This window comes from Lagopus muta, chromosome Z (assembly GCF_023343835.1).
Source record: "Lagopus muta isolate bLagMut1 chromosome Z, bLagMut1 primary, whole genome shotgun sequence".
In the NCBI taxonomy this organism is placed as follows: domain Eukaryota; kingdom Metazoa; phylum Chordata; class Aves; order Galliformes; family Phasianidae; genus Lagopus; species Lagopus muta.
Window position 1 is genome coordinate 62,781,020 of NC_064472.1, and position 18,759 is coordinate 62,799,778.

The 18,759-nt window shown below is 42.7% G+C and overlaps 3 protein-coding genes across 8 annotated transcripts in view; 1 reads left to right on the top strand and 2 right to left on the bottom strand.

The window, feature by feature from the left end:
- LOC125687276 (V-type proton ATPase subunit S1-like protein) overlaps positions 1-18,055 on the bottom strand; it is a 33,623-nt gene extending 15,568 nt beyond the window's left edge. For 2 of the 5 annotated variants that reach the window (XM_048932262.1, XM_048932260.1), the window contains exons 1-2: positions 2,469-4,646; positions 452-840 (exon numbers count right to left, since the gene is read on the bottom strand). The gene's annotated coding sequence lies outside the window, so the exon portion shown is untranslated. Of the gene's footprint in view, positions 1-451; positions 841-1,006; positions 4,647-17,954 lie in introns of those variants that run through there. The other 3 variants (XM_048932264.1, XM_048932263.1, XM_048932261.1) reach the window with 3 other exon arrangements.
- On the top strand, positions 4,748-6,466 carry RPS23 (ribosomal protein S23). Its single transcript, XM_048932270.1, has 4 exons — positions 4,748-4,840; positions 5,080-5,239; positions 5,752-5,872; positions 6,272-6,466. Exons 1-4 carry the CDS (start codon positions 4,837-4,839, stop codon positions 6,416-6,418), a joined length of 432 nt encoding a protein of 143 aa, XP_048788227.1. The 5' UTR covers positions 4,748-4,836; the 3' UTR covers positions 6,419-6,466.
- Positions 16,971-18,759, bottom strand: part of ATG10 (autophagy related 10) — an 82,215-nt gene continuing 80,426 nt past the window's right edge. For both annotated transcript variants that reach the window (XM_048932268.1, XM_048932269.1), the window contains exons 7-8: positions 18,461-18,592; positions 16,971-18,055 (exon numbers count right to left, since the gene is read on the bottom strand). In XM_048932268.1, coding sequence (XP_048788225.1) covers positions 18,475-18,592 — 118 coding nt within the window. In that variant the 3' untranslated portion in view covers positions 16,971-18,055; positions 18,461-18,474. The remainder of the gene's footprint in view (positions 18,056-18,460; positions 18,593-18,759) is intronic.

An 18,759-nucleotide genomic window follows, 5' to 3' on the forward strand; every position in this document is an offset into this window, starting at 1 on the left:
AAAAATAGAGAAAAAAGAAGGAGAAAAAAAAGAAAGAATAAAAAAAGGTTGGTTCTACAAGCTCTGACTACACTAAAGCTGCACTGAGCAGCTTGTTATCTAAGTCTTACGGAAGGGTACAGTTATGTTTCCAAACAGCTCATAAATTTTCCTATCTGTATAATTTAATAAGGAGTATTTGTAATTTATTTTATTATATATATATTATATAATATATATATATATTATATATAATATATATATATATATATTATATTATTATTAATTTATAAAGAAGACTTACAATACCTTTACAATACTAGTGCTAGCTCCATTTTACTGATGGGGAATTAGACTTAGCTCAGAAGTCAAACATTCAGAGTTGGTTAACTTCAGTTTCACTCAATTTGTGTGCACCCGCCTCTCTGGTTAGATGTTTACATACCCACAGACAACGCAAAGCAGAACTAACATTGCCAAATGTCCACAGAATGACAGCACCTCCATTTGGGAATTGTCAGACTGAGGCACCAGCATCCACACGTAGCACAGGCTGGATCAGGTTGTTCTGACGAGGATACCTGCTTCTACAAGACCTCTGTCCTCATGTGACTCATCAGAACGGACTTCCAAGTTGGATATTAGGAAAAATGTCCTCACTGGAAGAGCGGTTGGACGTTGGAACAGGCTGCCCAGGGTGGTGGTTGGAGTCACTGTTCCTGGATGTCTTCAGAAAACATGGAGACATGGCGTGGATGGACACAGTTAGTGGGCACGGCACGGATGGGCTGAAGTGTTGGACTCGATGATCTTAGTAGTCTTTTCCAACCTCAATAATTCTATGGTTCTATGAAGTTCTATCTGTGCGGGGTAAGAGGAGGGTAGGGCACAATGATTTCTCAAACCTACTGTCCATGCGCTTTCTTTACATAAACTCACTAACAGCAACTTGTAATCAAAGCATCTACACAGGGAAAGCTGAAGTAAGGGTGCTTTCTGCTGGATCCACTGTCAAAACCGTGCTCACCTGCTCACATTCTGTCTGGCCTCAGTCATGAGCACAGCTACAACTGGTGATCAAATTGAGAAAAAACCTCTGACAGAAATGCCTTTTTAGTGTAGCTTTCAGCATCGGCAGCCCACTCTTGAAAGATCAGTCTTGAGAGGCAGTTCAGACCAGCGCTCAGCTCACATTTGCAGCCATGTCCACTTAAATAACCAGGCAGGAGATAGCCACAACCAGTTGCAGCCAACAGCTGCCTTTATGCATCTGTGTATTAATGTTCATACACCATACCCAACCAATACCCAATCTACACCCAACCATAAGGCACGTTAATGCCTTGTGTGGCAGCTAATGTAAGGTACCCACTGATGTGATCACAGAATAAGACCTACTTCACTGATTAAGTGCTCCTGTCTATTGCATTCCAGATACAAGATTAAGATAGGGGCTTTAGCATTGCAACTATTCAAAAGGATTTGCCATCTTAATTTCTCTTTCAGGGATACAGAGACTACTCACTAATCTTAAAAATCTCTCAACAGCTTGTCCAGAGCCATGCTGCTTCTATCCAATTTAAGGTGGAATCTAAATACTTATGAGAATCCTCACATGAAAAATGAGGTGAGAGCAGTGAAAAATAATGAACAAGGGACAATAAGCTCAACATTTTCCATGAAAAACCAGAAATTTCTGATGCCAAATGCAGAATAAATACACCAGTAAAGAGAAGTGGCTGCGAACTTTATGAAATCATGAAAGGAGGCAGAAGTGTCACACACATTTCTAAAAATTAGTAAGCCACAAAAAATAAAGGATGTTAAATTCTCTAGTATCCCTGAACATAGTTCCTTTTAAACAAGTTTTTGAGTTTTGTTTGTTTGTTTGTTTGTTTGTTTTGCTTGTTTGTTTTGTTTTTAAATAAAAATGCAGTCTTCCTATTTGTACCTTGGGATTTCACACGTGGGTATTTTGTACATGTTCATTTTTCACTGGTACAGGAGCAAATGCTAAGAAAGAAAAATGCTGAAATACAAATACTTGCTGCACAGATTAACAAACTGTGTGTCCTCTGAGGTGAGAAAGGGAGATAAAATGGTATCGACAAGACTTGGCAGACCACAGCTAAACTAAATATCTATAGGCTGAATTCAATGAAAAGTCCATTCTCTGTCAACAGAATGTATATTTAATTGTTCTTCTGCCAGCATATTTCTGCGGGGCTTCCAATCTTACAGAGAAAATGCTTTTTCAGTCCATGTTTCACAGAGAGAGGAGAAAAGTACATATGAGTGTGCTCAGACATAAGGTTCTTTTCAGACAACTAATAGAACACATAATGCCAAACTGCTAACACAGTTAAACCAATATGAAAATATTCTGACTTTCTCACTACATACTACTAGCACATGCTTATAGGAATTCACTAACTAGCAGTCATCACTTGACAAACTGAGAGAAGGAATGAAGAAAAGTCTTTCCTTACCTCTTGGCATTTGCTGATAATATAAAGCATTCTATGCCATTCTTAAAAAGGTTCCTTTTGGTTGAACTTCAAGAATAAACAGACTAAACTGAAAGCAAAGAAGCCATCCTATGCATACACTTTGTTCCGGTGAAGAATTATGACAAACATCCAACTCTGCAACAAAATTTCTATGAAGCCTGTAAAGGAAACTTTTTGAATGGAGCCTCTAAGCAGGAGTCTTGATTAGATGAGCTCTTGTGATTTGGTTGACAAGCTACTGTGTATATTTGCATGTTTTATGTTGAAATCACACAGACAAGCAAAGCTTAATCAAATGTACCTTATCTGCAACTACATACATACTCAGTGGACAAAGGGTGAACAAAGGATCACGTGCAAAACCCAAATTCTGTTTTATGGAACACACAAGGTTGCATTCAGTTCCATAAATGCATCCAACAAACTTCCTAGGGGAATAACAATAACAATTTTGTCTGCATCTCGCAAGAAGGACTATGGTGGGCTGACTGGCTACTATTTCAAATAAGAAAAATAAAATACTGTTTCATTGTCATGATTTCTCCATCTGACAATAAGATACTGCTTAGGATTACTCTTCAAGCAAAACTTCTCCTTGGGATGATTAAGCTGCTACCACTCATTTATTTCTTAGCAACGTGGCATTTCAAACACCTCTGCTGCAAAATGAATAGCAGTCACAGATCTCATTGTGCCTCTTTTTGGATCTGCTCTTACTGCTCTTATTGTTTGGGATTTATCTTGCAGAAAAGGTAGTTAAGAAAGCAGTCGGCAATTCAGAGAAGGATTCAGAGTTTCATGTGGGTTGTGAAGCAAAAAAATCAAAGACCGATAGGTAAGCCAATCAGCATTCCTGGCCTTCCACACACCCCTAAATGTGTCACCACAGTTCAGCAAGCCTTCTGTCAAAGATGATGATTACATAAATGTTGATGGAGGCCTAGAGATGACAGCTGTTCTGCCTCATGCTGCAGTGATTATGTACGCAGTGAGTTTGCATGCAACGAACGAGAGTGCACACATAATTTTAAACACGGATAATTTATCTCTTTGGAGGGCATTTCCTCAGGCAGACAATGTCACAATTTATTTTCAACACAGTTTACCTTCAGATGACATATCAGGTCACTGTGATCAGAACAGCTTTTTAAAGCAACACACCTAACAAAATAATGAAGTGTGACATATAAGCAACTGTACAAACACTTCAGAAACCATTAGTATTTTTGTAGACTAAGATAAGGTGTTCCTCTGGTTCACAAACAGCTACAATGGATTGATTCCTGAAATACAACAAAAGTATGGGCAAAAAGATTAGCTTTATCTAGAGTTTATCCCAGTTTCAGCAAAATCTCCTCTTGGCAACTAATTTGCCTATGTGCTTTTCAACCATCTACACCACACAGCGACTACAGATTAGGTTAGATCTTACGAGAAAACTCTCCACAGTGAGAGTGCTGAGGCCCTGGCACAGCTGCCATGGGGCTATGGCACCCCACCCCTAAAAGCCTCAGGTTGGATGGGGCCCTGGGCAGCCTCATCTGGGGGGAGGGCAACGTGCCCACAACAAAGAGTTGGAACTGGGTGGGCTCTAACATGTCTTCCAATCCAAGTCACTCTACGATTCTATGAGTATATGGGGGGGGGGAAGAAAAAAAAAAAAGGAAAAAATAGAGCAGTCTGTGCCACAGCACTGATCTACCACGGCGAAGGGAGGTCCCCACACCCTAGCGCATGGAGCAAGCCGAACGGACCCTCAGCTCCCCGCGAGCACGCCGCGGAGCACAAAGGCGCCAGGCACACGGGGCCTCCTCCCGCCTATTCACAGCGGCAAAATGGCGGCGCCCGCCCGAGAGCCGGCGAGCTCACAGCGCCCCCTTGGGGCCGGGCGGTCGCCAGCTCCTCGGGAAGAGCCGGCGCAGCTCTGCGTCCCCGTCGCAGATGACACCTAAGCCTTGGCGCGTTACCGAGCAATTCCCTTAATAACGCATCGAAGACCATCGTTTGCTTCAGTACGCTCCGTCACAATTTCCTTCCTAACGGCTTTTATACACTTAATTAGTCCTGATCCTGTGTAAGACTTTAAAACATCCTTACGAATTTAACCTCTTTAAACTATCGGACCGAGGCTCCCTAACGCCCATCGCCGGCTCCGCACGCGCCCAATACGATCACGCTCCGCCTCAGGCGGCTCACGGCCGCCCCGCCCGGCGAGGTCGCCCCGCGCCTGCCGGCTGTTTTCAGTCAGGCGCGGCGCGGGCAGCCCGCGGGGGTCCTCGCGAGCGCGACTAGGCGGCGCACAGCGGGCGGGGCGCTTCCTTTTGCGCTCGGCAGTCACGGTGGCAGGATGGGTGAGCGCTGTTGGGCAGGGCCGGGGGCCCGGGGGTGCGGGGCCTGGGCTGAAGGGGTCGGGGCGGCGGCGGCGAGGTTGGGGGGCTGGTTCCTTCATTTATCTCTGAGCCTGATGGCCCTGGCCGCGCCGGTTCCACGGAACCACAGCGGCGTGGCCATTTCACTCCGCGTGGTCGGGCGGCAGCGGGGCGGCTGGGCCTCGGAGCGCCTCCTCACCTTTCCGTCCCGCCTCCCGCAGGGAAGTGCCGTGGTCTCCGCACCGCTCGCAAGCTGCGCAGCCACCGCCGCGACCAGAAGTGGCACGACAAGCAGTACAAGAAGGCTCACTTGGGCACGGCGCTGAAGGCCAACCCGTTTGGCGGCGCGTCCCACGCCAAGGGGATCGTCCTGGAGAAAGTGTGCGTCAGCCTGCGCTGCTGCGGGGCCGGAGGGCGGCGGGCACGGGGAGGCACCGGGCCTCGGGAAGGGGCGCGGGGAAGCAGCCAGCATAAGCTCTTCTAATTCATCAATTTTGTTATACAGCACGTAGCGTTAGCGAGCTCTAGGACGTCTGTTATTGCTGCTTTATTTTGCTAGGTTAATAAACGTCGTTTAAGAAATGAAGCAGTATGTTCTTATTGACCTAATGTAGGGGTGGATGGTGGGATTTTTTGTTTCTTACAGCTAAGACCTAAGGGCTTCTTATTTTTCAGCTTTATTTCCTGAATTAGGATATGTAGGAGAAGAGGTAGTTGTGTAATTAAGCTTTAGTACTGAGTAGTTCTACATGCATCAGTGATACCTTTCTGTTTTGAAATACATGTCCAGCCTGAACGTAAAAAAATTTAGTAATATGCTGTGGTGCAGTGAGAGTCTGCTAGCTCATGAAATAATTTTTTTGCTGATGTGTCTTCATGTGTTTTCATTTTAGTGGAGTAGAAGCTAAACAGCCCAACTCTGCTATCAGGAAGTGTGTGAGAGTCCAACTCATTAAGAATGGCAAAAAAATAACAGCCTTTGTTCCCAACGATGGCTGCCTGAACTTCATTGAGGTGAGTGATACCCAGGAACTGACTGATACGTGTGTTAAGGTAAAGAAACACAGAACAGATGGACTTAGCTGATGGTTAGACAAGGTTTCATGTCATTCTGAACAGTGTGTATCTTAATGTGGTAGCTGCAGAGGGAGGCAGAAGATGTCAGAGGCAATTTCATACTTTCCATTTTGTTGGCAAAGACAGTTTTCAGTGTTCCTGCTGCAAGCTAAATAATATTACTCTCTCCAAAACGCTGAAGGGGATATTAATCTGTGTGCCTATTGAAAGCCTTCAGTATTTCTTGTCCTTTCCCTAGAAAGTTTGTACTAGGGCTCAGATTTATTGCAGATTGTTTCAGGTATCTGGGCAGGCTTGTTGTTGATAGATTTGTAACTGCATGGTTTTTTATTGCAGGAAAACGATGAAGTGCTGGTTGCTGGTTTTGGTCGGAAGGGTCACGCTGTTGGTGACATTCCTGGAGTTCGCTTCAAGGTTGTCAAAGTAGCCAATGTTTCTCTGTTGGCCTTGTACAAGGGCAAGAAAGAGAGACCAAGATCATAAATTTCTATTAACTTGCCAAGAATATCAATAAAATTTTTGATTGGAAAAGTTTCTATCTCTTTATTTAAGATTCAGAGTATTTTGCAAGCAATGGGTCTATCACAGGCAGGGTACACTGCCCTTTGTTGCAATAGGTTTTCCCTTAATGTAGCACATGCTTTGCTGTTGAATGAAAGAAGACAGCCAGAGCATTCTTACAACCAGCATGTTAGCTCAAAAGTTTCCAAGTTTACTCCACAGCAGCTGTTTGCCTGGAAATTCAGAGATTTACTTCATAGTTTGAAATTATGTTTTGGGTCTCCTTCCAGTTGTCAGAGCCTTCATGAAGGCTTATGCTGCCAGGATGGAACAATAGATGCTTCTAAGGTCTCTATCCCTTTGTAAGCCCTTTCTGGAAGCTGTTGCAAAGATGGTTTCATCAAAGAAAGTTACTGAATAGTCATACTGCCACATGAACTTCAGGTCTGAGTATGATGCTAACTCTGTGTGGGGACCTGATGTAAAGAAGCAGGATGTGTTACAGAAGGAAAAACTCAAATTTTTGCTCTGTAGCCTGTGTTTTCAAGGGATGGAGTGCTGTAAGAGCATAGAAAAGGGGACTAATGTATGATGCCAGCACATGGATGGTCCAGTGGAGAGCTGACAAGCACTGTGCTCAGTGAACATGTTATCTGCAGCAGTTATGATTTCTGATGGTGGTGGAGCTGAGTTTTCAAGCTCCATGCCTGAGTCTGCTGAGGCTTCTTGTGGTGGGCTGTTTTTTTGGTGTCAAACTTAGAATGATTGTAATAGGGCTGTACCATAAAGCCATAGTTAATCACTAGGTGTGGCCTATATGGTGGAAAGGGTCAGGGAGCGGGATGTTCACTGCTTTATGCAGTAAAGTTGTGTCCTTGTTCTCTGTCCTCTACAAAGAAAGATCCATTTCTCTGGAGTATTTTGAAAAATACAATAGAAGTAATGCCTCTCTTACAATGTTGGTCCATGGTGTCAGAGGCGGACGTTTGTGGTGCGGCAGGAAAGACTGAACCTTAGAGCCAGTATTTTGTCGCCGTCCAACAGATGGCAGTAGAGGGGCGGTCTGACAAAATGGTGTCTGACATAGAAGTGCAGATGAAGGGAAGGTGTGTCACTGCATTCCTCTCTGCAGAAAAAATTGCACCCGCTGGCAGTCATTGATGCTTGCTGACTGCTTATGGAGATCAGCCAGTGGATGTGAGCACAGTGAGGCATTTCAGCACTGGTAACAGTGGGTCACCTACACCAATGCTTGTGCAACAGCATGCAGGCTCTTTTTCATCACTGGTGAAATTGTGCAGCTGATGGTGGTGACTGCATTGAAAAAGGGTGTTTTGTAGCTGGAAGTTTGCTCTATCAAATGGTGATATTGTGCTCTTTGTAATGGTTGTAGTTTCCATGGAAATAAACCAGGAGGCAGTACTTGCCAAGAGCTTCATACTCATTCTTAGTATTCAAATAAAAGCCATTCCAGTTTCTAGTGTGAAGGCAGGCAGTGGCACCTGACACAATTTATCACTTAGGTCCTGAAGGGATTATTAAGGCATTTACCTAATTTCACCTCTGTACTCCTCAGCCTCCAGACTTCACCCAGCTATTTTCATGTTACATGTTATATGTTAAATAGTTTGATTGAACAAGTCTTGCTGACTTGAAGATACTGATTTCTTTTAGTGCAGTTCAGTTATCTGTTATCATTTAACTACTGTCATACTGACTAAAATATATCTTTGAATAATATTTCTTGCTTTCCTCTGCCACACTAAAACAAATTTCTAAATAGTTGGGATTTTTTTGTTTGTTTTGTGATTTTGGGTTGGTTGGTTTGGCTTTCCAGAGGTCTCTACACCACTATTGAACTACTGAAAACTGAAGCTTTTATCACTTAGTATTTTCTGTCATTCTTCTCTGTGTTGTCCAATTTTTCAATATCACATTAAAAAACAGATGTTAACATAACATAGAATTATAGACAATAATAAAGAGGTCAAAATGTTTCTCCATGTTGGCCTTTAAACTACTGCTAAATCTTCTATGCTGTCAATATCTGCACTTTTTACCTTAAGTTTGGCCCTTTGAAATTACATTTTCCATAGAGCTTATGGTGGAGCATGGGTTCTTAGTTTTGTGCTAGGGCTATCTTACACAACAAAAACTAAAAATATCTACCTGGCTGAAGTTTTGATTGTAAACAATTCTCTCGTTAACATCATGGTTCATCTGTGTGTTCATTCACAAGGCTCTGCTTCAATTAGCATTCACTAATTTATATGGAAGAGGAATAAAATTTAAGAGCAGGCTGAGAATCTCTGCCACTGATTGTTTTGCAGCTTAGTCATCTAGTTGTGAGATTTGGATTCAAATCTTTGCTCAGATCAGGCACAGAAGCAGCACTGAATTTTGTTTTTCTGTAGTCTTGCTAATACTGTAGCTGCTATCCTAGTGAAAACTCGTTTATTGGCATCCCCTTCCCAACTCTGGGAAAGTTGCTGTCTGTGATTCCAGAATTACGACTCCCTTGTTTGCAACCTGACTCAGATTTTCAGACCTTGACTTCAAAGGCACAATGGTCTTTGGTGCAGAGAAAAATGAAGCTGAGAAGACCAGGGCCATGATGAATGGGGAAGACACAACAGAACAAGACAGAAAAGAGGGAAGAGTTTTTTAGGAGCTCCACCAGACTGTAGAAGCAGTGTAGATGCACAGTACCAGTAACGTACTCCAGCCAACCAGCACACCAGAACCTGGTGAAGACCCATGAAAACCTAATGAGGTTCAGTAAGACCAAGTGCAGGGTGCTGTGTTTAGGTCAGGGCAATCCCAGGTGTTTATACAGACTGGGGGAGGACCTCCTTCAGAGCAGCCTTGCGGAGAAGGACTTGGGGGTCCTAGAGGATGAGAAGCTGGACACGAGCCAGCAGTGTGCGCTTGCAGCCTGGAAGGCCAACTGTGTTTGGGCTGCATTAAAAGCAGTGGTCGGCAGGGAGAGGGAGGTGATTGTTCCCCTCTACTCAGCTCTTGTGAGGCCCCATCTGCAGTACTGCATCCAGGCCTGGGACTCCCAGCACAGGAAGGATGTGGAGCTCTAGGCGTGGGTCCAGAGGAGGGCCATGAAGATGATCAGAGGGCTGGAGCACTTCTCCTATGAGGAAAGGCTAAGGGAACTGGTCTTGTTTAGCTTGGAGAAGAGAAGGCTCTGGGGAGACCTCATTGTGCCTTCCAGTACTTGAAGGGAGCATATAAACAGGAGGGGGAACAGCTGTTTATGAGGGTGGATAGTGATAGGACAAAGGGGAATGGTTTCAAACTGAGACATGGAAGGTTTAGATTAGATATTAGGAGGAAATTTTTAACACAGAGGATGGTGAAGCACTGGAACAGGTTGCCCAAGAAGGTTGTGGATGCGCAGTCCCTGGAGGCATTCAGGGCCAGGCTGGATGTGGCTCTGGGCAGCCTGGTCTGGTCATTGGTGACCTGCATATAGCAGGGGGGTTGAAACTAGATGATCATTGTGGTCCTTTTCAACCCAGGCCATTCTATGATTCTATGACTCTGTGAAGACTATGGATGGATCCCATGCCATCAGCTAATCCCAGTTTCGGTACCCACTGCCACCACTTTTTTACTGAGATACATAGCTTGGTAGCCTTCATCCCATCTTGGATAGGGGAGGGTTCACTGCTGACATTTTTGTTCTTTCCTGCAGTATGTGTTTTCTGGATGCATTCTCTTTTCACCCAAAATTCTAATGTGGACAGATTTTGAGGATATTCTACATCTGCCCAGTATTTCTTACAGCTTCACTGAATCACATGTACTGTTTATGCACAGTACTTCTACTATGCTACTGTAAGTCCAGAAATCCCAGATATGTTACTACAACATGTCTGCTGTGGCTCTGTGTATTGCTTCTGTGAGACACAGATGCAGTAACCAGAGGTTGCACACGGTAGAAATGCAAACATATCCTACTGCGAAATCTCTGAAATCTAGCCTTAATCTAGGAGCATGGTGATGTCTTGACCTGAACCGAATATGGTGACATCCTGACCTGAAATAATTGGTTGCCAGTAGCATAGCCGTATTTCACAGAATCACAGAATTGTAGGGGTTGGAAGGGACCTCCAGAGATCATCGAGTCCAACCCCCCTGCCAAAGCAGGTTCCCTACAGCAGGTAGCACAGGTCGGCATCCAGGCAGGTCTTGAACATCTCCAGAGAAGGAGACTCCACCACCTCCCTGGGCAGCCTGTTCCAGTGCTCCGTCACCTCACTGTAAAGAAGTTCTTGCGCATGTTTGTGCGGAACTTCCTATGCTGCAGTTTCCAGCCATTTCCCCTTGTCCTGTCTCCACTCACCACTGAAAAGAGTCCGGCCTCGCCATTCTGCCCCCCACACCTTAGATATTTATAGACCTGGATCAGGTCCCCTCTCAGTCTCCTTTTCTCAAGGCTGAACAGACCCAGTTCACTCAGCCTTTCTTCATAGGGGAGATGCTCCAGGCCCTTCACCATCTTCGTGGCCCTCCGCTGGACTCTTTCCAAGAGATCCCTGTCAATTTATCCATGATATGCATCAAACCAAGCACAGGTAAACAGGTGAGAGAAATCATAAACAATTACATGCAAACCAGACAAGCTAAAACGTTTTTTTCAGGTGATCTTTGATTACAGTACAATTAGAAACTGCTGGATTAGCAGACCAGCCTCTGCACTCAAGGATGTGATTCAGAGCTTGCAGACCTGACAGCAGTTCTAGAGGAAGAAGCAGGTCCCTGTCCCAGTTTAATCAATAAACCAGTCTCATACACACAAATAATGTTATCCTGCACGACCACTGGTGTTACATTATTTCACCCAAGTTTATCACCAGCAAACGGAGTCTTATTGTTCCTGTTATGATTTGCTTTTCTTGCTTAGCAGAAAATATCAGAAAGGCTTTCAGTAGAAAAAGGGATTACACTGCAGCCATCAAAGAGTTCTGTTAAAGAAGTTGTGGTTCATATTCTTTTCAAGTTCTGAAGACAACCTGACAATAGAGGAAACGAGGGTTTAGCGGCGGTAAGTGGAGCTATTTCTGAAAGTAGGGCACTGTCGTGAGGTAATCTCACCTCTAGATGTTGCTGTAAGCACGATGAGGGAGAAGCTAGAGCACAAAAGTTGTAAACCAACAGTTGTTCATGCACACTTTGACAGAGGAAGTCTTCAAAGTGGAAAAGTTAGCTTTTAACTGATTTGGTGAGTTTCCATTAGAAATGGGGCACTTACTGCCTTATCGTCTTTGTGTACCCAGTTGCTGGATAGATGCCATACAGAAACACCAGAGCCTACAGTGTGAATTCATTGCACATCTTGTTACATCAAAAAAATGGAATAAAAGAATACAGATTACTCCTCCATTGGGCATGTGGATGTTTTACAGGCCTAGTTAAATTAGATCTCTTTTTTGTTTGTATTAAACTTCTTGTAAAGATAATATTATGTAATACTTGTTGCAAGAAGTGAGCAAACATGCAGAATGGGAGCAGAAGCAAAGCACTAAGTTATTAAAGCAAGTTGCACATTCTGAGTTGCATTTTGCCACTGATTTTATAAACATGTTTAGCATATCTGGTCAGAATTTGGGCACCAGGATGCTTTTAGGATGTCTGTCTACGGAACCTGTCAGTGCTCAAGAATAACTTCTGTTACTTGGAAGCTGCACAAAATAATTCAGAGGAAGATAAGCCAGGCCACACTTTATCACAGTCACTAGTAAAGTGGTTCTAAGCCTAATTAAGAATGCCAGAACTATGTATTATGCAACCAAATCCTCCAAAAGAGAAATCAGGTGAACCTGTGCAATTAATACAGCAGACATGTAAATCTTGAAGCAGTTAGCTAACCATATGAAGCCAGTCATACCTGACTGCTGAATGCAGGAGAATGAACCTTATCGACCCTGGAGAATCACTGCTTGACCTAGTAAGGCCTGGATGGAATTTACCAAAATTGATGACTTTAATATGGATTGGGTGCAAAGAAAGGAAAGACTAGTTAGTTCCTACAGGCTGCCACATCTTTTACCACCTTTGCTCAGCCTGGAACTGTGGACTCTACCTTCCCCTGAAGTGGGGTGGCACTAACTACAACACTTTTTGCAGAGGCAAGAATCATCAAGTTGTGCCACTGCATTGCAAGGTGATGGATTCCACGACAAGGATTCCAAGCCCAACACTGAGATTCCTCTGGTGATGCAGATGACTGCTTACTGGGATCCTTCTCTGTATATAGCCTAATCCCAGGAATCACCAAAGGTTGGGAAATGAGACACCTGAATACTATCTATCTTCCTCTATCTGGCCTTTGCTGCTGGCTTGTCATGCATGGCTCTGGAGCCTGACACAGCCATGGAGGAAGACACGGCCTAACCTCAGACAGCACAACTTCCTCTAGTGTGCTGCACTAACAACGATATTGAAAAATAATACTGCAGGAATACATGCTGTTTTCTAGCAGGCTGGAGGAAAAAGATGTTCAAGGTGAGACTCTATAAAATCACTCTTTCCAAACATAGCAGTTAACTCTTCTCTCACTTGAAGCTGAAATTCATCTTCAGTAGGTGATGGTTGCAACAAGCTCTCCAGCAGTAAGTTAAAGTTTGCTGGTTTCTTTAGGCACTTCAAGACATGAAGGTAACGGCTACAACATTGTCCTAACTCTTCCTGAGCACTCAGTCCAAAGCTACACTCTTCAGGGCTACTCTCCTAGTACGCCTCTCCTCTGTAATTAGCCTGTCTTTCTAGAATTATGAATTAACACTTCAGCTACCAACAGGGCAGCTTTGCAGCTATGAACTTTATGCATACACTTTTTATTCTGGGTGGTACAAATTCATTGCTAAGAAATCTTTTACACTCTGTGAAACACTTTTAAAAGCCTACATGTGATTAAAAAAATATATACTGATATCACACGCTATATTCTCTAGAAGAGAGTATTTCAGAGGAAACAATTGTATTTCACAGCTCAGGAGAAAGAGCAATTGTTTTCCTTTGTGCTGGAGCTGGAATTCTATATAATATAAATACAGATGTCCAAACAAACTCATTAAATTGTACAATTGTAGTCATAGCAAATGGCAAAAAAAAAGAAAAAAAGACACTGAAGAAGTTCTGCTGAAATTCATGGAGTTGCAACAAGAATTGATATTGATTACTTCACCATATTCTGCTCTGACTAGCACAACACTGACTGTTGTGAAAACAAGCATGTGATTTGACCCAATAAGCATTTCTTTTAGTAACCAAAACCAAACAACAACAAACCTTCTGGCTGACCAGATGGAGGATAAATTCTAACCTGATCATTCTGACACAAATGAGAAATTATGTAGGTTGGAACTGCATCCCAAAGCAGAGCATGTTTTTGGCTTAGTTAACACACAGAATTCATTTTTCTTGCTGATTCGTGTAACTAAGGACAGGTATGAATTTGTTCCCTTAAAAGAAGTCCCAGAAGCCATGGTCCTCAACATGTCTTCCCAGATTAGCAAGGATGAACAACTGAGCAAATCAAAACCCAAGTTCAGATCTAAAAGCCTTCAATAGCTTGGCTGTACTAAATACTGTAGAAGTTAACTTCATTTTGAAATAAAACAGAATTTCTATACATATGCAATCCCTGTAGAACATCCTGTAAGTTATTAAGGCACAGATGCAAATGGGGTCTTAGATGCCTACCTCTACTCAAGCCATTACAAAGTAGACTGTTAAACACGATGATCGCTCACCTTAATCCCAAATATTTAGGTTAGTCTGTATTTGTCTCTCAATCTAAGCTTAGAGCATTTGTACTAACTTAACTGAATTTTTGTTTGGTGGTATTTTGGCAAATTTCAAGGAAACTCAAAGGACTGATGATAATACTGCTGTGTTCCTTAGCTGTTTATGGTTTTAACAGGTTAAGAACTATAGTGGAGCAAGGAACTATCAGTTTGCTCATCCACTTCATGCTCTCTATTATCATCATCATGTCCAACTAGCTGGGAAAAGGGTCAAGGCACTGTAGAGGAATTTGGAGAGGTTTTATCAGAAGAAAGGAAGAGAGAGACTGCTTCAGAAACAGCGAAGAACTATGACTTTGCAGCTAAGTGAATGGTTTTAAGATACGGAGGAAGTAGAGTGATTACCAGCAGAGGATGTCTAGAAGCTGGAGTGTGATTGTCAGTCCATTGAGAGAGAGAACTACCCTGCTGGGTGAAGCCATCCATTAGCAAGTGCCTGGAGTTTCTCTGACAGGGGAAATCTTCAGTGTAGTACAATTGCAATGTTCTGCCCAAATAATCCTCAGTTTTGTTTACAAGTGATAAATTAATGCAGAAAGTAAAGGCTGATGGGAATTCCTTCATGTCTAAGAAAATACGTCATATCTTGGAATGGTTTGAGTTGGAAGGGACATTAAAGCCCACTCAGTTCCAGCCTCCTGCCATGAGCAGGTTGCCACTCACAAGGTAACACTGCTCAGGGCCCCATCCAACCTGGCTTTGAGAGCCTCCAGGGATGGGGCACCCACAGCTTCTCTGGGCAGACCATGCCAGGGTCTCACCATCTCTGCATAAAGAATTTCTTCCTAACATCTAACCTAAATGCCCTCTCTTTTAGTTTAAAGCCATTTGGTCTCATCACTATCAAACAGTATAAAAAGTCCATCTCCCTCATGATCATAAGCTCCCTTCAAATACTGGAAGGCGACACTGAGGTCTCGCCAGAGCCTTCTCTTCTCCAGGTTGAACAAGCTTCAGCTCCCTCAGACTTCTGGGAGAGTGCTCCAGTCCTCTGGTCATCTTCATGGCCCTCCTCTGGACTTGCTCCAGAAGCTCTGCATCCTTCTTGTGCTGAGTGCCCCACATCTGGATGTAGTTCTGCAGATGGGGCCTCATGATGGCAGAATAGAGAGGGACAATCCCCTCCCTTCTGGCTAACCCCCTGTTGATGCAGCCCAGGATACAGTTGGCCTTCTGGGCAGCAAGCACACATTGCTGGTTCATGTCTTGCTTTTTGTCCACCGGAACCCTCAAGTCCTTCTCTGAGGACTGCTTTCAAGTTCTTCTCCCATACTGAACACATATTTGAGGTCACCGTGACTGAAGTGCAACAACTTTTTGAGCCTCATTACATTTTCCATGGGTTCACTTTTTCAAGCCTGTTCAAGTCCCCTTGGACAGCATCCCTTCTTTCTGTCTATCAACTCCACCATTCAGTTTGGTGTAATCTGCAAATTTACACTCAATCCCACTCTCTATGTCATTGATAAAGCTGTCAAAGAGCACACAAATTCATTTTTTATTGCCATTATTGAATGGAAGAATATTAAGGTGCAATGGAAGGCTGACGGAGTGGGAAAGGTGATTGGGGTATATTTTCCTAGAGATTTCTTATTATTTCTCCTTGTTTGTAATTACACTCTGCTTAGTTACATTGTGCAACGAACAGCATCCCACAGATAATACTTACCACACTTCTAATAATCAGTCTTGGCAACGATGATGAGGGAACCCAATTCCTCAAAGCCTGTTTCAAATAGTAGTACTGCACCACAGTTCCTGCTTTTAAGGCAGAAACAGCAAGAGCTGATCTCAAAAAAACATCTATGAAACTATGCTTATAAACTGCAAAGCAGCAACTTGGCAGTTGAATCTTCTTAAGGTCTAACAATTACTACTGAAAACAACAGTCAGGGGTGTTCAAGGCTGTTCTCATACCTCTCTATCATACCTGATAAAGGAATCAGCTAACAGCTCTTGTCTGGTATTTGGAAACATTAATATTAAAATGACATCTGTAAGTTGTTTCAATACCACTCTATATTCAGGATTACATCTTTTCTTCATAGTCCTTAAAAGTGGAATTTCTTCCCAGTAATTTATCATCAGCAGAGTACAAGGTAACATATGTGGATGATACAGGAAAATGAGCACATGTGACTCTCAGGTACACTGACGCAGCATTCAGTGTTTATGGTTGATATGAAAAATTCCATCAGTCCTTTCCACTTCGCTGATCCTAAGGACAGCAGGAGCTAATTCAGGCCTTCGTGGAAATAACAGTACCTGAGGCAAATTCTCAGTTATCCTGGGAACAAAGGTCCAAAGGGCTTACGTGCACTGTGCTGGACAGAGGCAGCGGAGCTAGTCAGCAATGTGGAGCAGCTGAGAGCAGCTGACTGCTTTCATTCTTTTGTTCTACTGCACTGCAGATGAAGATGACAGAGTAGGGATGAACATTTAACAGCTTTTACAACTGCTGTTATCTGCTTTTTGTTTTTCCTCCTGCGCAAATCTTAAGTTTCAAAATGGGCTATGGATGTAACCATCAAGCACGTTACCGAAAGTGTTAAGAAAGATAATGTAGCTGTTGCCATAGTACATGAATGGAAGTCCATATTTTACAAATCTTACATGGAAAAATGTCTTTTCTGATTGGTATGACCCAGAATAGGATAAATGAGGTGGTTTTATTATTAATTTCAATGGGTTTGAAAACAATGCTGCACCAATGAAATTTCAAGGGCTTTATTTCAATCCACTAAAAACATATGATGCAAATTTAAAATATGCAACCAATCATAACATCAAGAAAAAGAAAAAGAAAAAAAAAAGAAAAAACAATTTGAAAACCGTTGTATCTTACATTTCCGGCTATGATGTGGCATACATTAGATAATGCTGAACATAAAAAGTAAAATTTTCAATTCCATCATACTAGTGGTCTGTTTTATATTACACATAAATGTGACTGGGAAGAAATCCAGGATGGCTTGTACAGAAGTTACGTCTGTTTCTCACTGACTGCACTACTGTGTGATTCCTACTTGCTCAAACTTCAACAGCTGTCAGGGGATGCTTGTGCAAAGATTGCAGGACAGGGACAAAAAGTGAAAACTACTAGTACAATGATAAATACTAATTTGACTACAACAGTTACTCCCTTAGAATATGGCAAAGCTTCCTTCAGAGGCACTAAGGCAGGTAAAAGCCTGATGTTCTCACAGGATAGCATTAGGCACCTTGAATCCTAGAACCATACCTGCTCAGTAACAATATAATCCTGGGATTTGGACATTTTATGTGTGTAATGTGGAATATGAGGGTCAATGTATGCTAGAGAAGGTGGTCCCTAGGCAATGTCCCATACAAGGATTGCTACAATCTTAAGCCACGTTCTGCAAGTCCTTTCTGTACATATTCTCACACACTATGCAGTAGAAAGGTGAAAGTAGGCTCAAACACAGCATTTCAACTCTGTATCCAGGTATGTGCATTTGTGTGAAGCCCTATTAAGACCATAATCACAGTAAAGCAGAGGAAGAAAATGAGCAACTTCAGAGGGTCAGTGCTGTCACAAGGGAGAACAAGTATTGGTGGTGTTTGGGAGTTGCCATCAGAACTGCAGCCAACTCTTAAGGATTCACCTGTAATTAGGCAAGTGCTTGCCAAAGAAAGAGCCATGAATAGTTATCTTTCAGTGTTACACTGCTTACCAATCACACAGAATTCCTTCAGTCTGTGTTTGTTTCTTCTCTAGAAAAGTCTGCAGTGGCTTTACTACATGGCTGTACTATCTGTCTTCAAGCTCAGGGGTCTGAAGTGGAGACATCAAACAGGAAAAAGAGAAAGGATGAAATTCAAATTAATGCAGCAGAGTTTTGACAGATGGCACCATCAACCACGAACTGGAAGGTCTGCCACAATATGCTCTTATACCTGCTCCCTCCTGAGAGGGAGACATCTCCCTCTCAGGAACCTTCTGACAGGAAAGGTCACAGCACTGTGCCAAACATATCTCTCAGTGCAAATTTCCATTGCAAAACATGAAACGTAACAAGGCAGTTGTATAAGCACAATACCAAAATCTGAGTCCTAAATGAACTGAACAAAGAGCTCCAGAGGCAAATATAATGTTTTTGTCAATTATCTATTTTTTTTATAATTTTGGAGGATGATGTGAGAAAGAAGAGGTGATAGAGCTGATGCAACTTTTTCTTACCTTTCAATAAAATTTCAATCAATTTCAGCATTTGTATTCTCTTCAAGTCCCAGCTTTGCGTAACTCAAGGGTAAACTTAGACCCACAACTGGGCCTACTGTACTTAGCCACAATACAATGTAATTTCTGTATCTAGAAAAAAAAAAAAAAAAAAGACACTAAAGAATCCATAAAGCTCTTACTCAGCTTTTCCGGGATTACAGATATAGTTGACAGTAATAAGGTATTTTAAAATGGAGCTCCTCCTTCACTTGAGCCATATCAAGTGCGTTATAATTTTCAGCAGTGAAGTGACCATA

Coding starts and splice junctions, on each gene's coding strand:
- RPS23 (XM_048932270.1), top strand. Junction 5,240..5,751: donor GGGATCGTCCTGGAGAAAGT/GTGCGTCAGCCT, acceptor TTTTCATTTTAG/TGGAGTAGAAGCTAAACAGC. Junction 5,873..6,271: donor GCTGCCTGAACTTCATTGAG/GTGAGTGATACC, acceptor TTTTTATTGCAG/GAAAACGATGAAGTGCTGGT.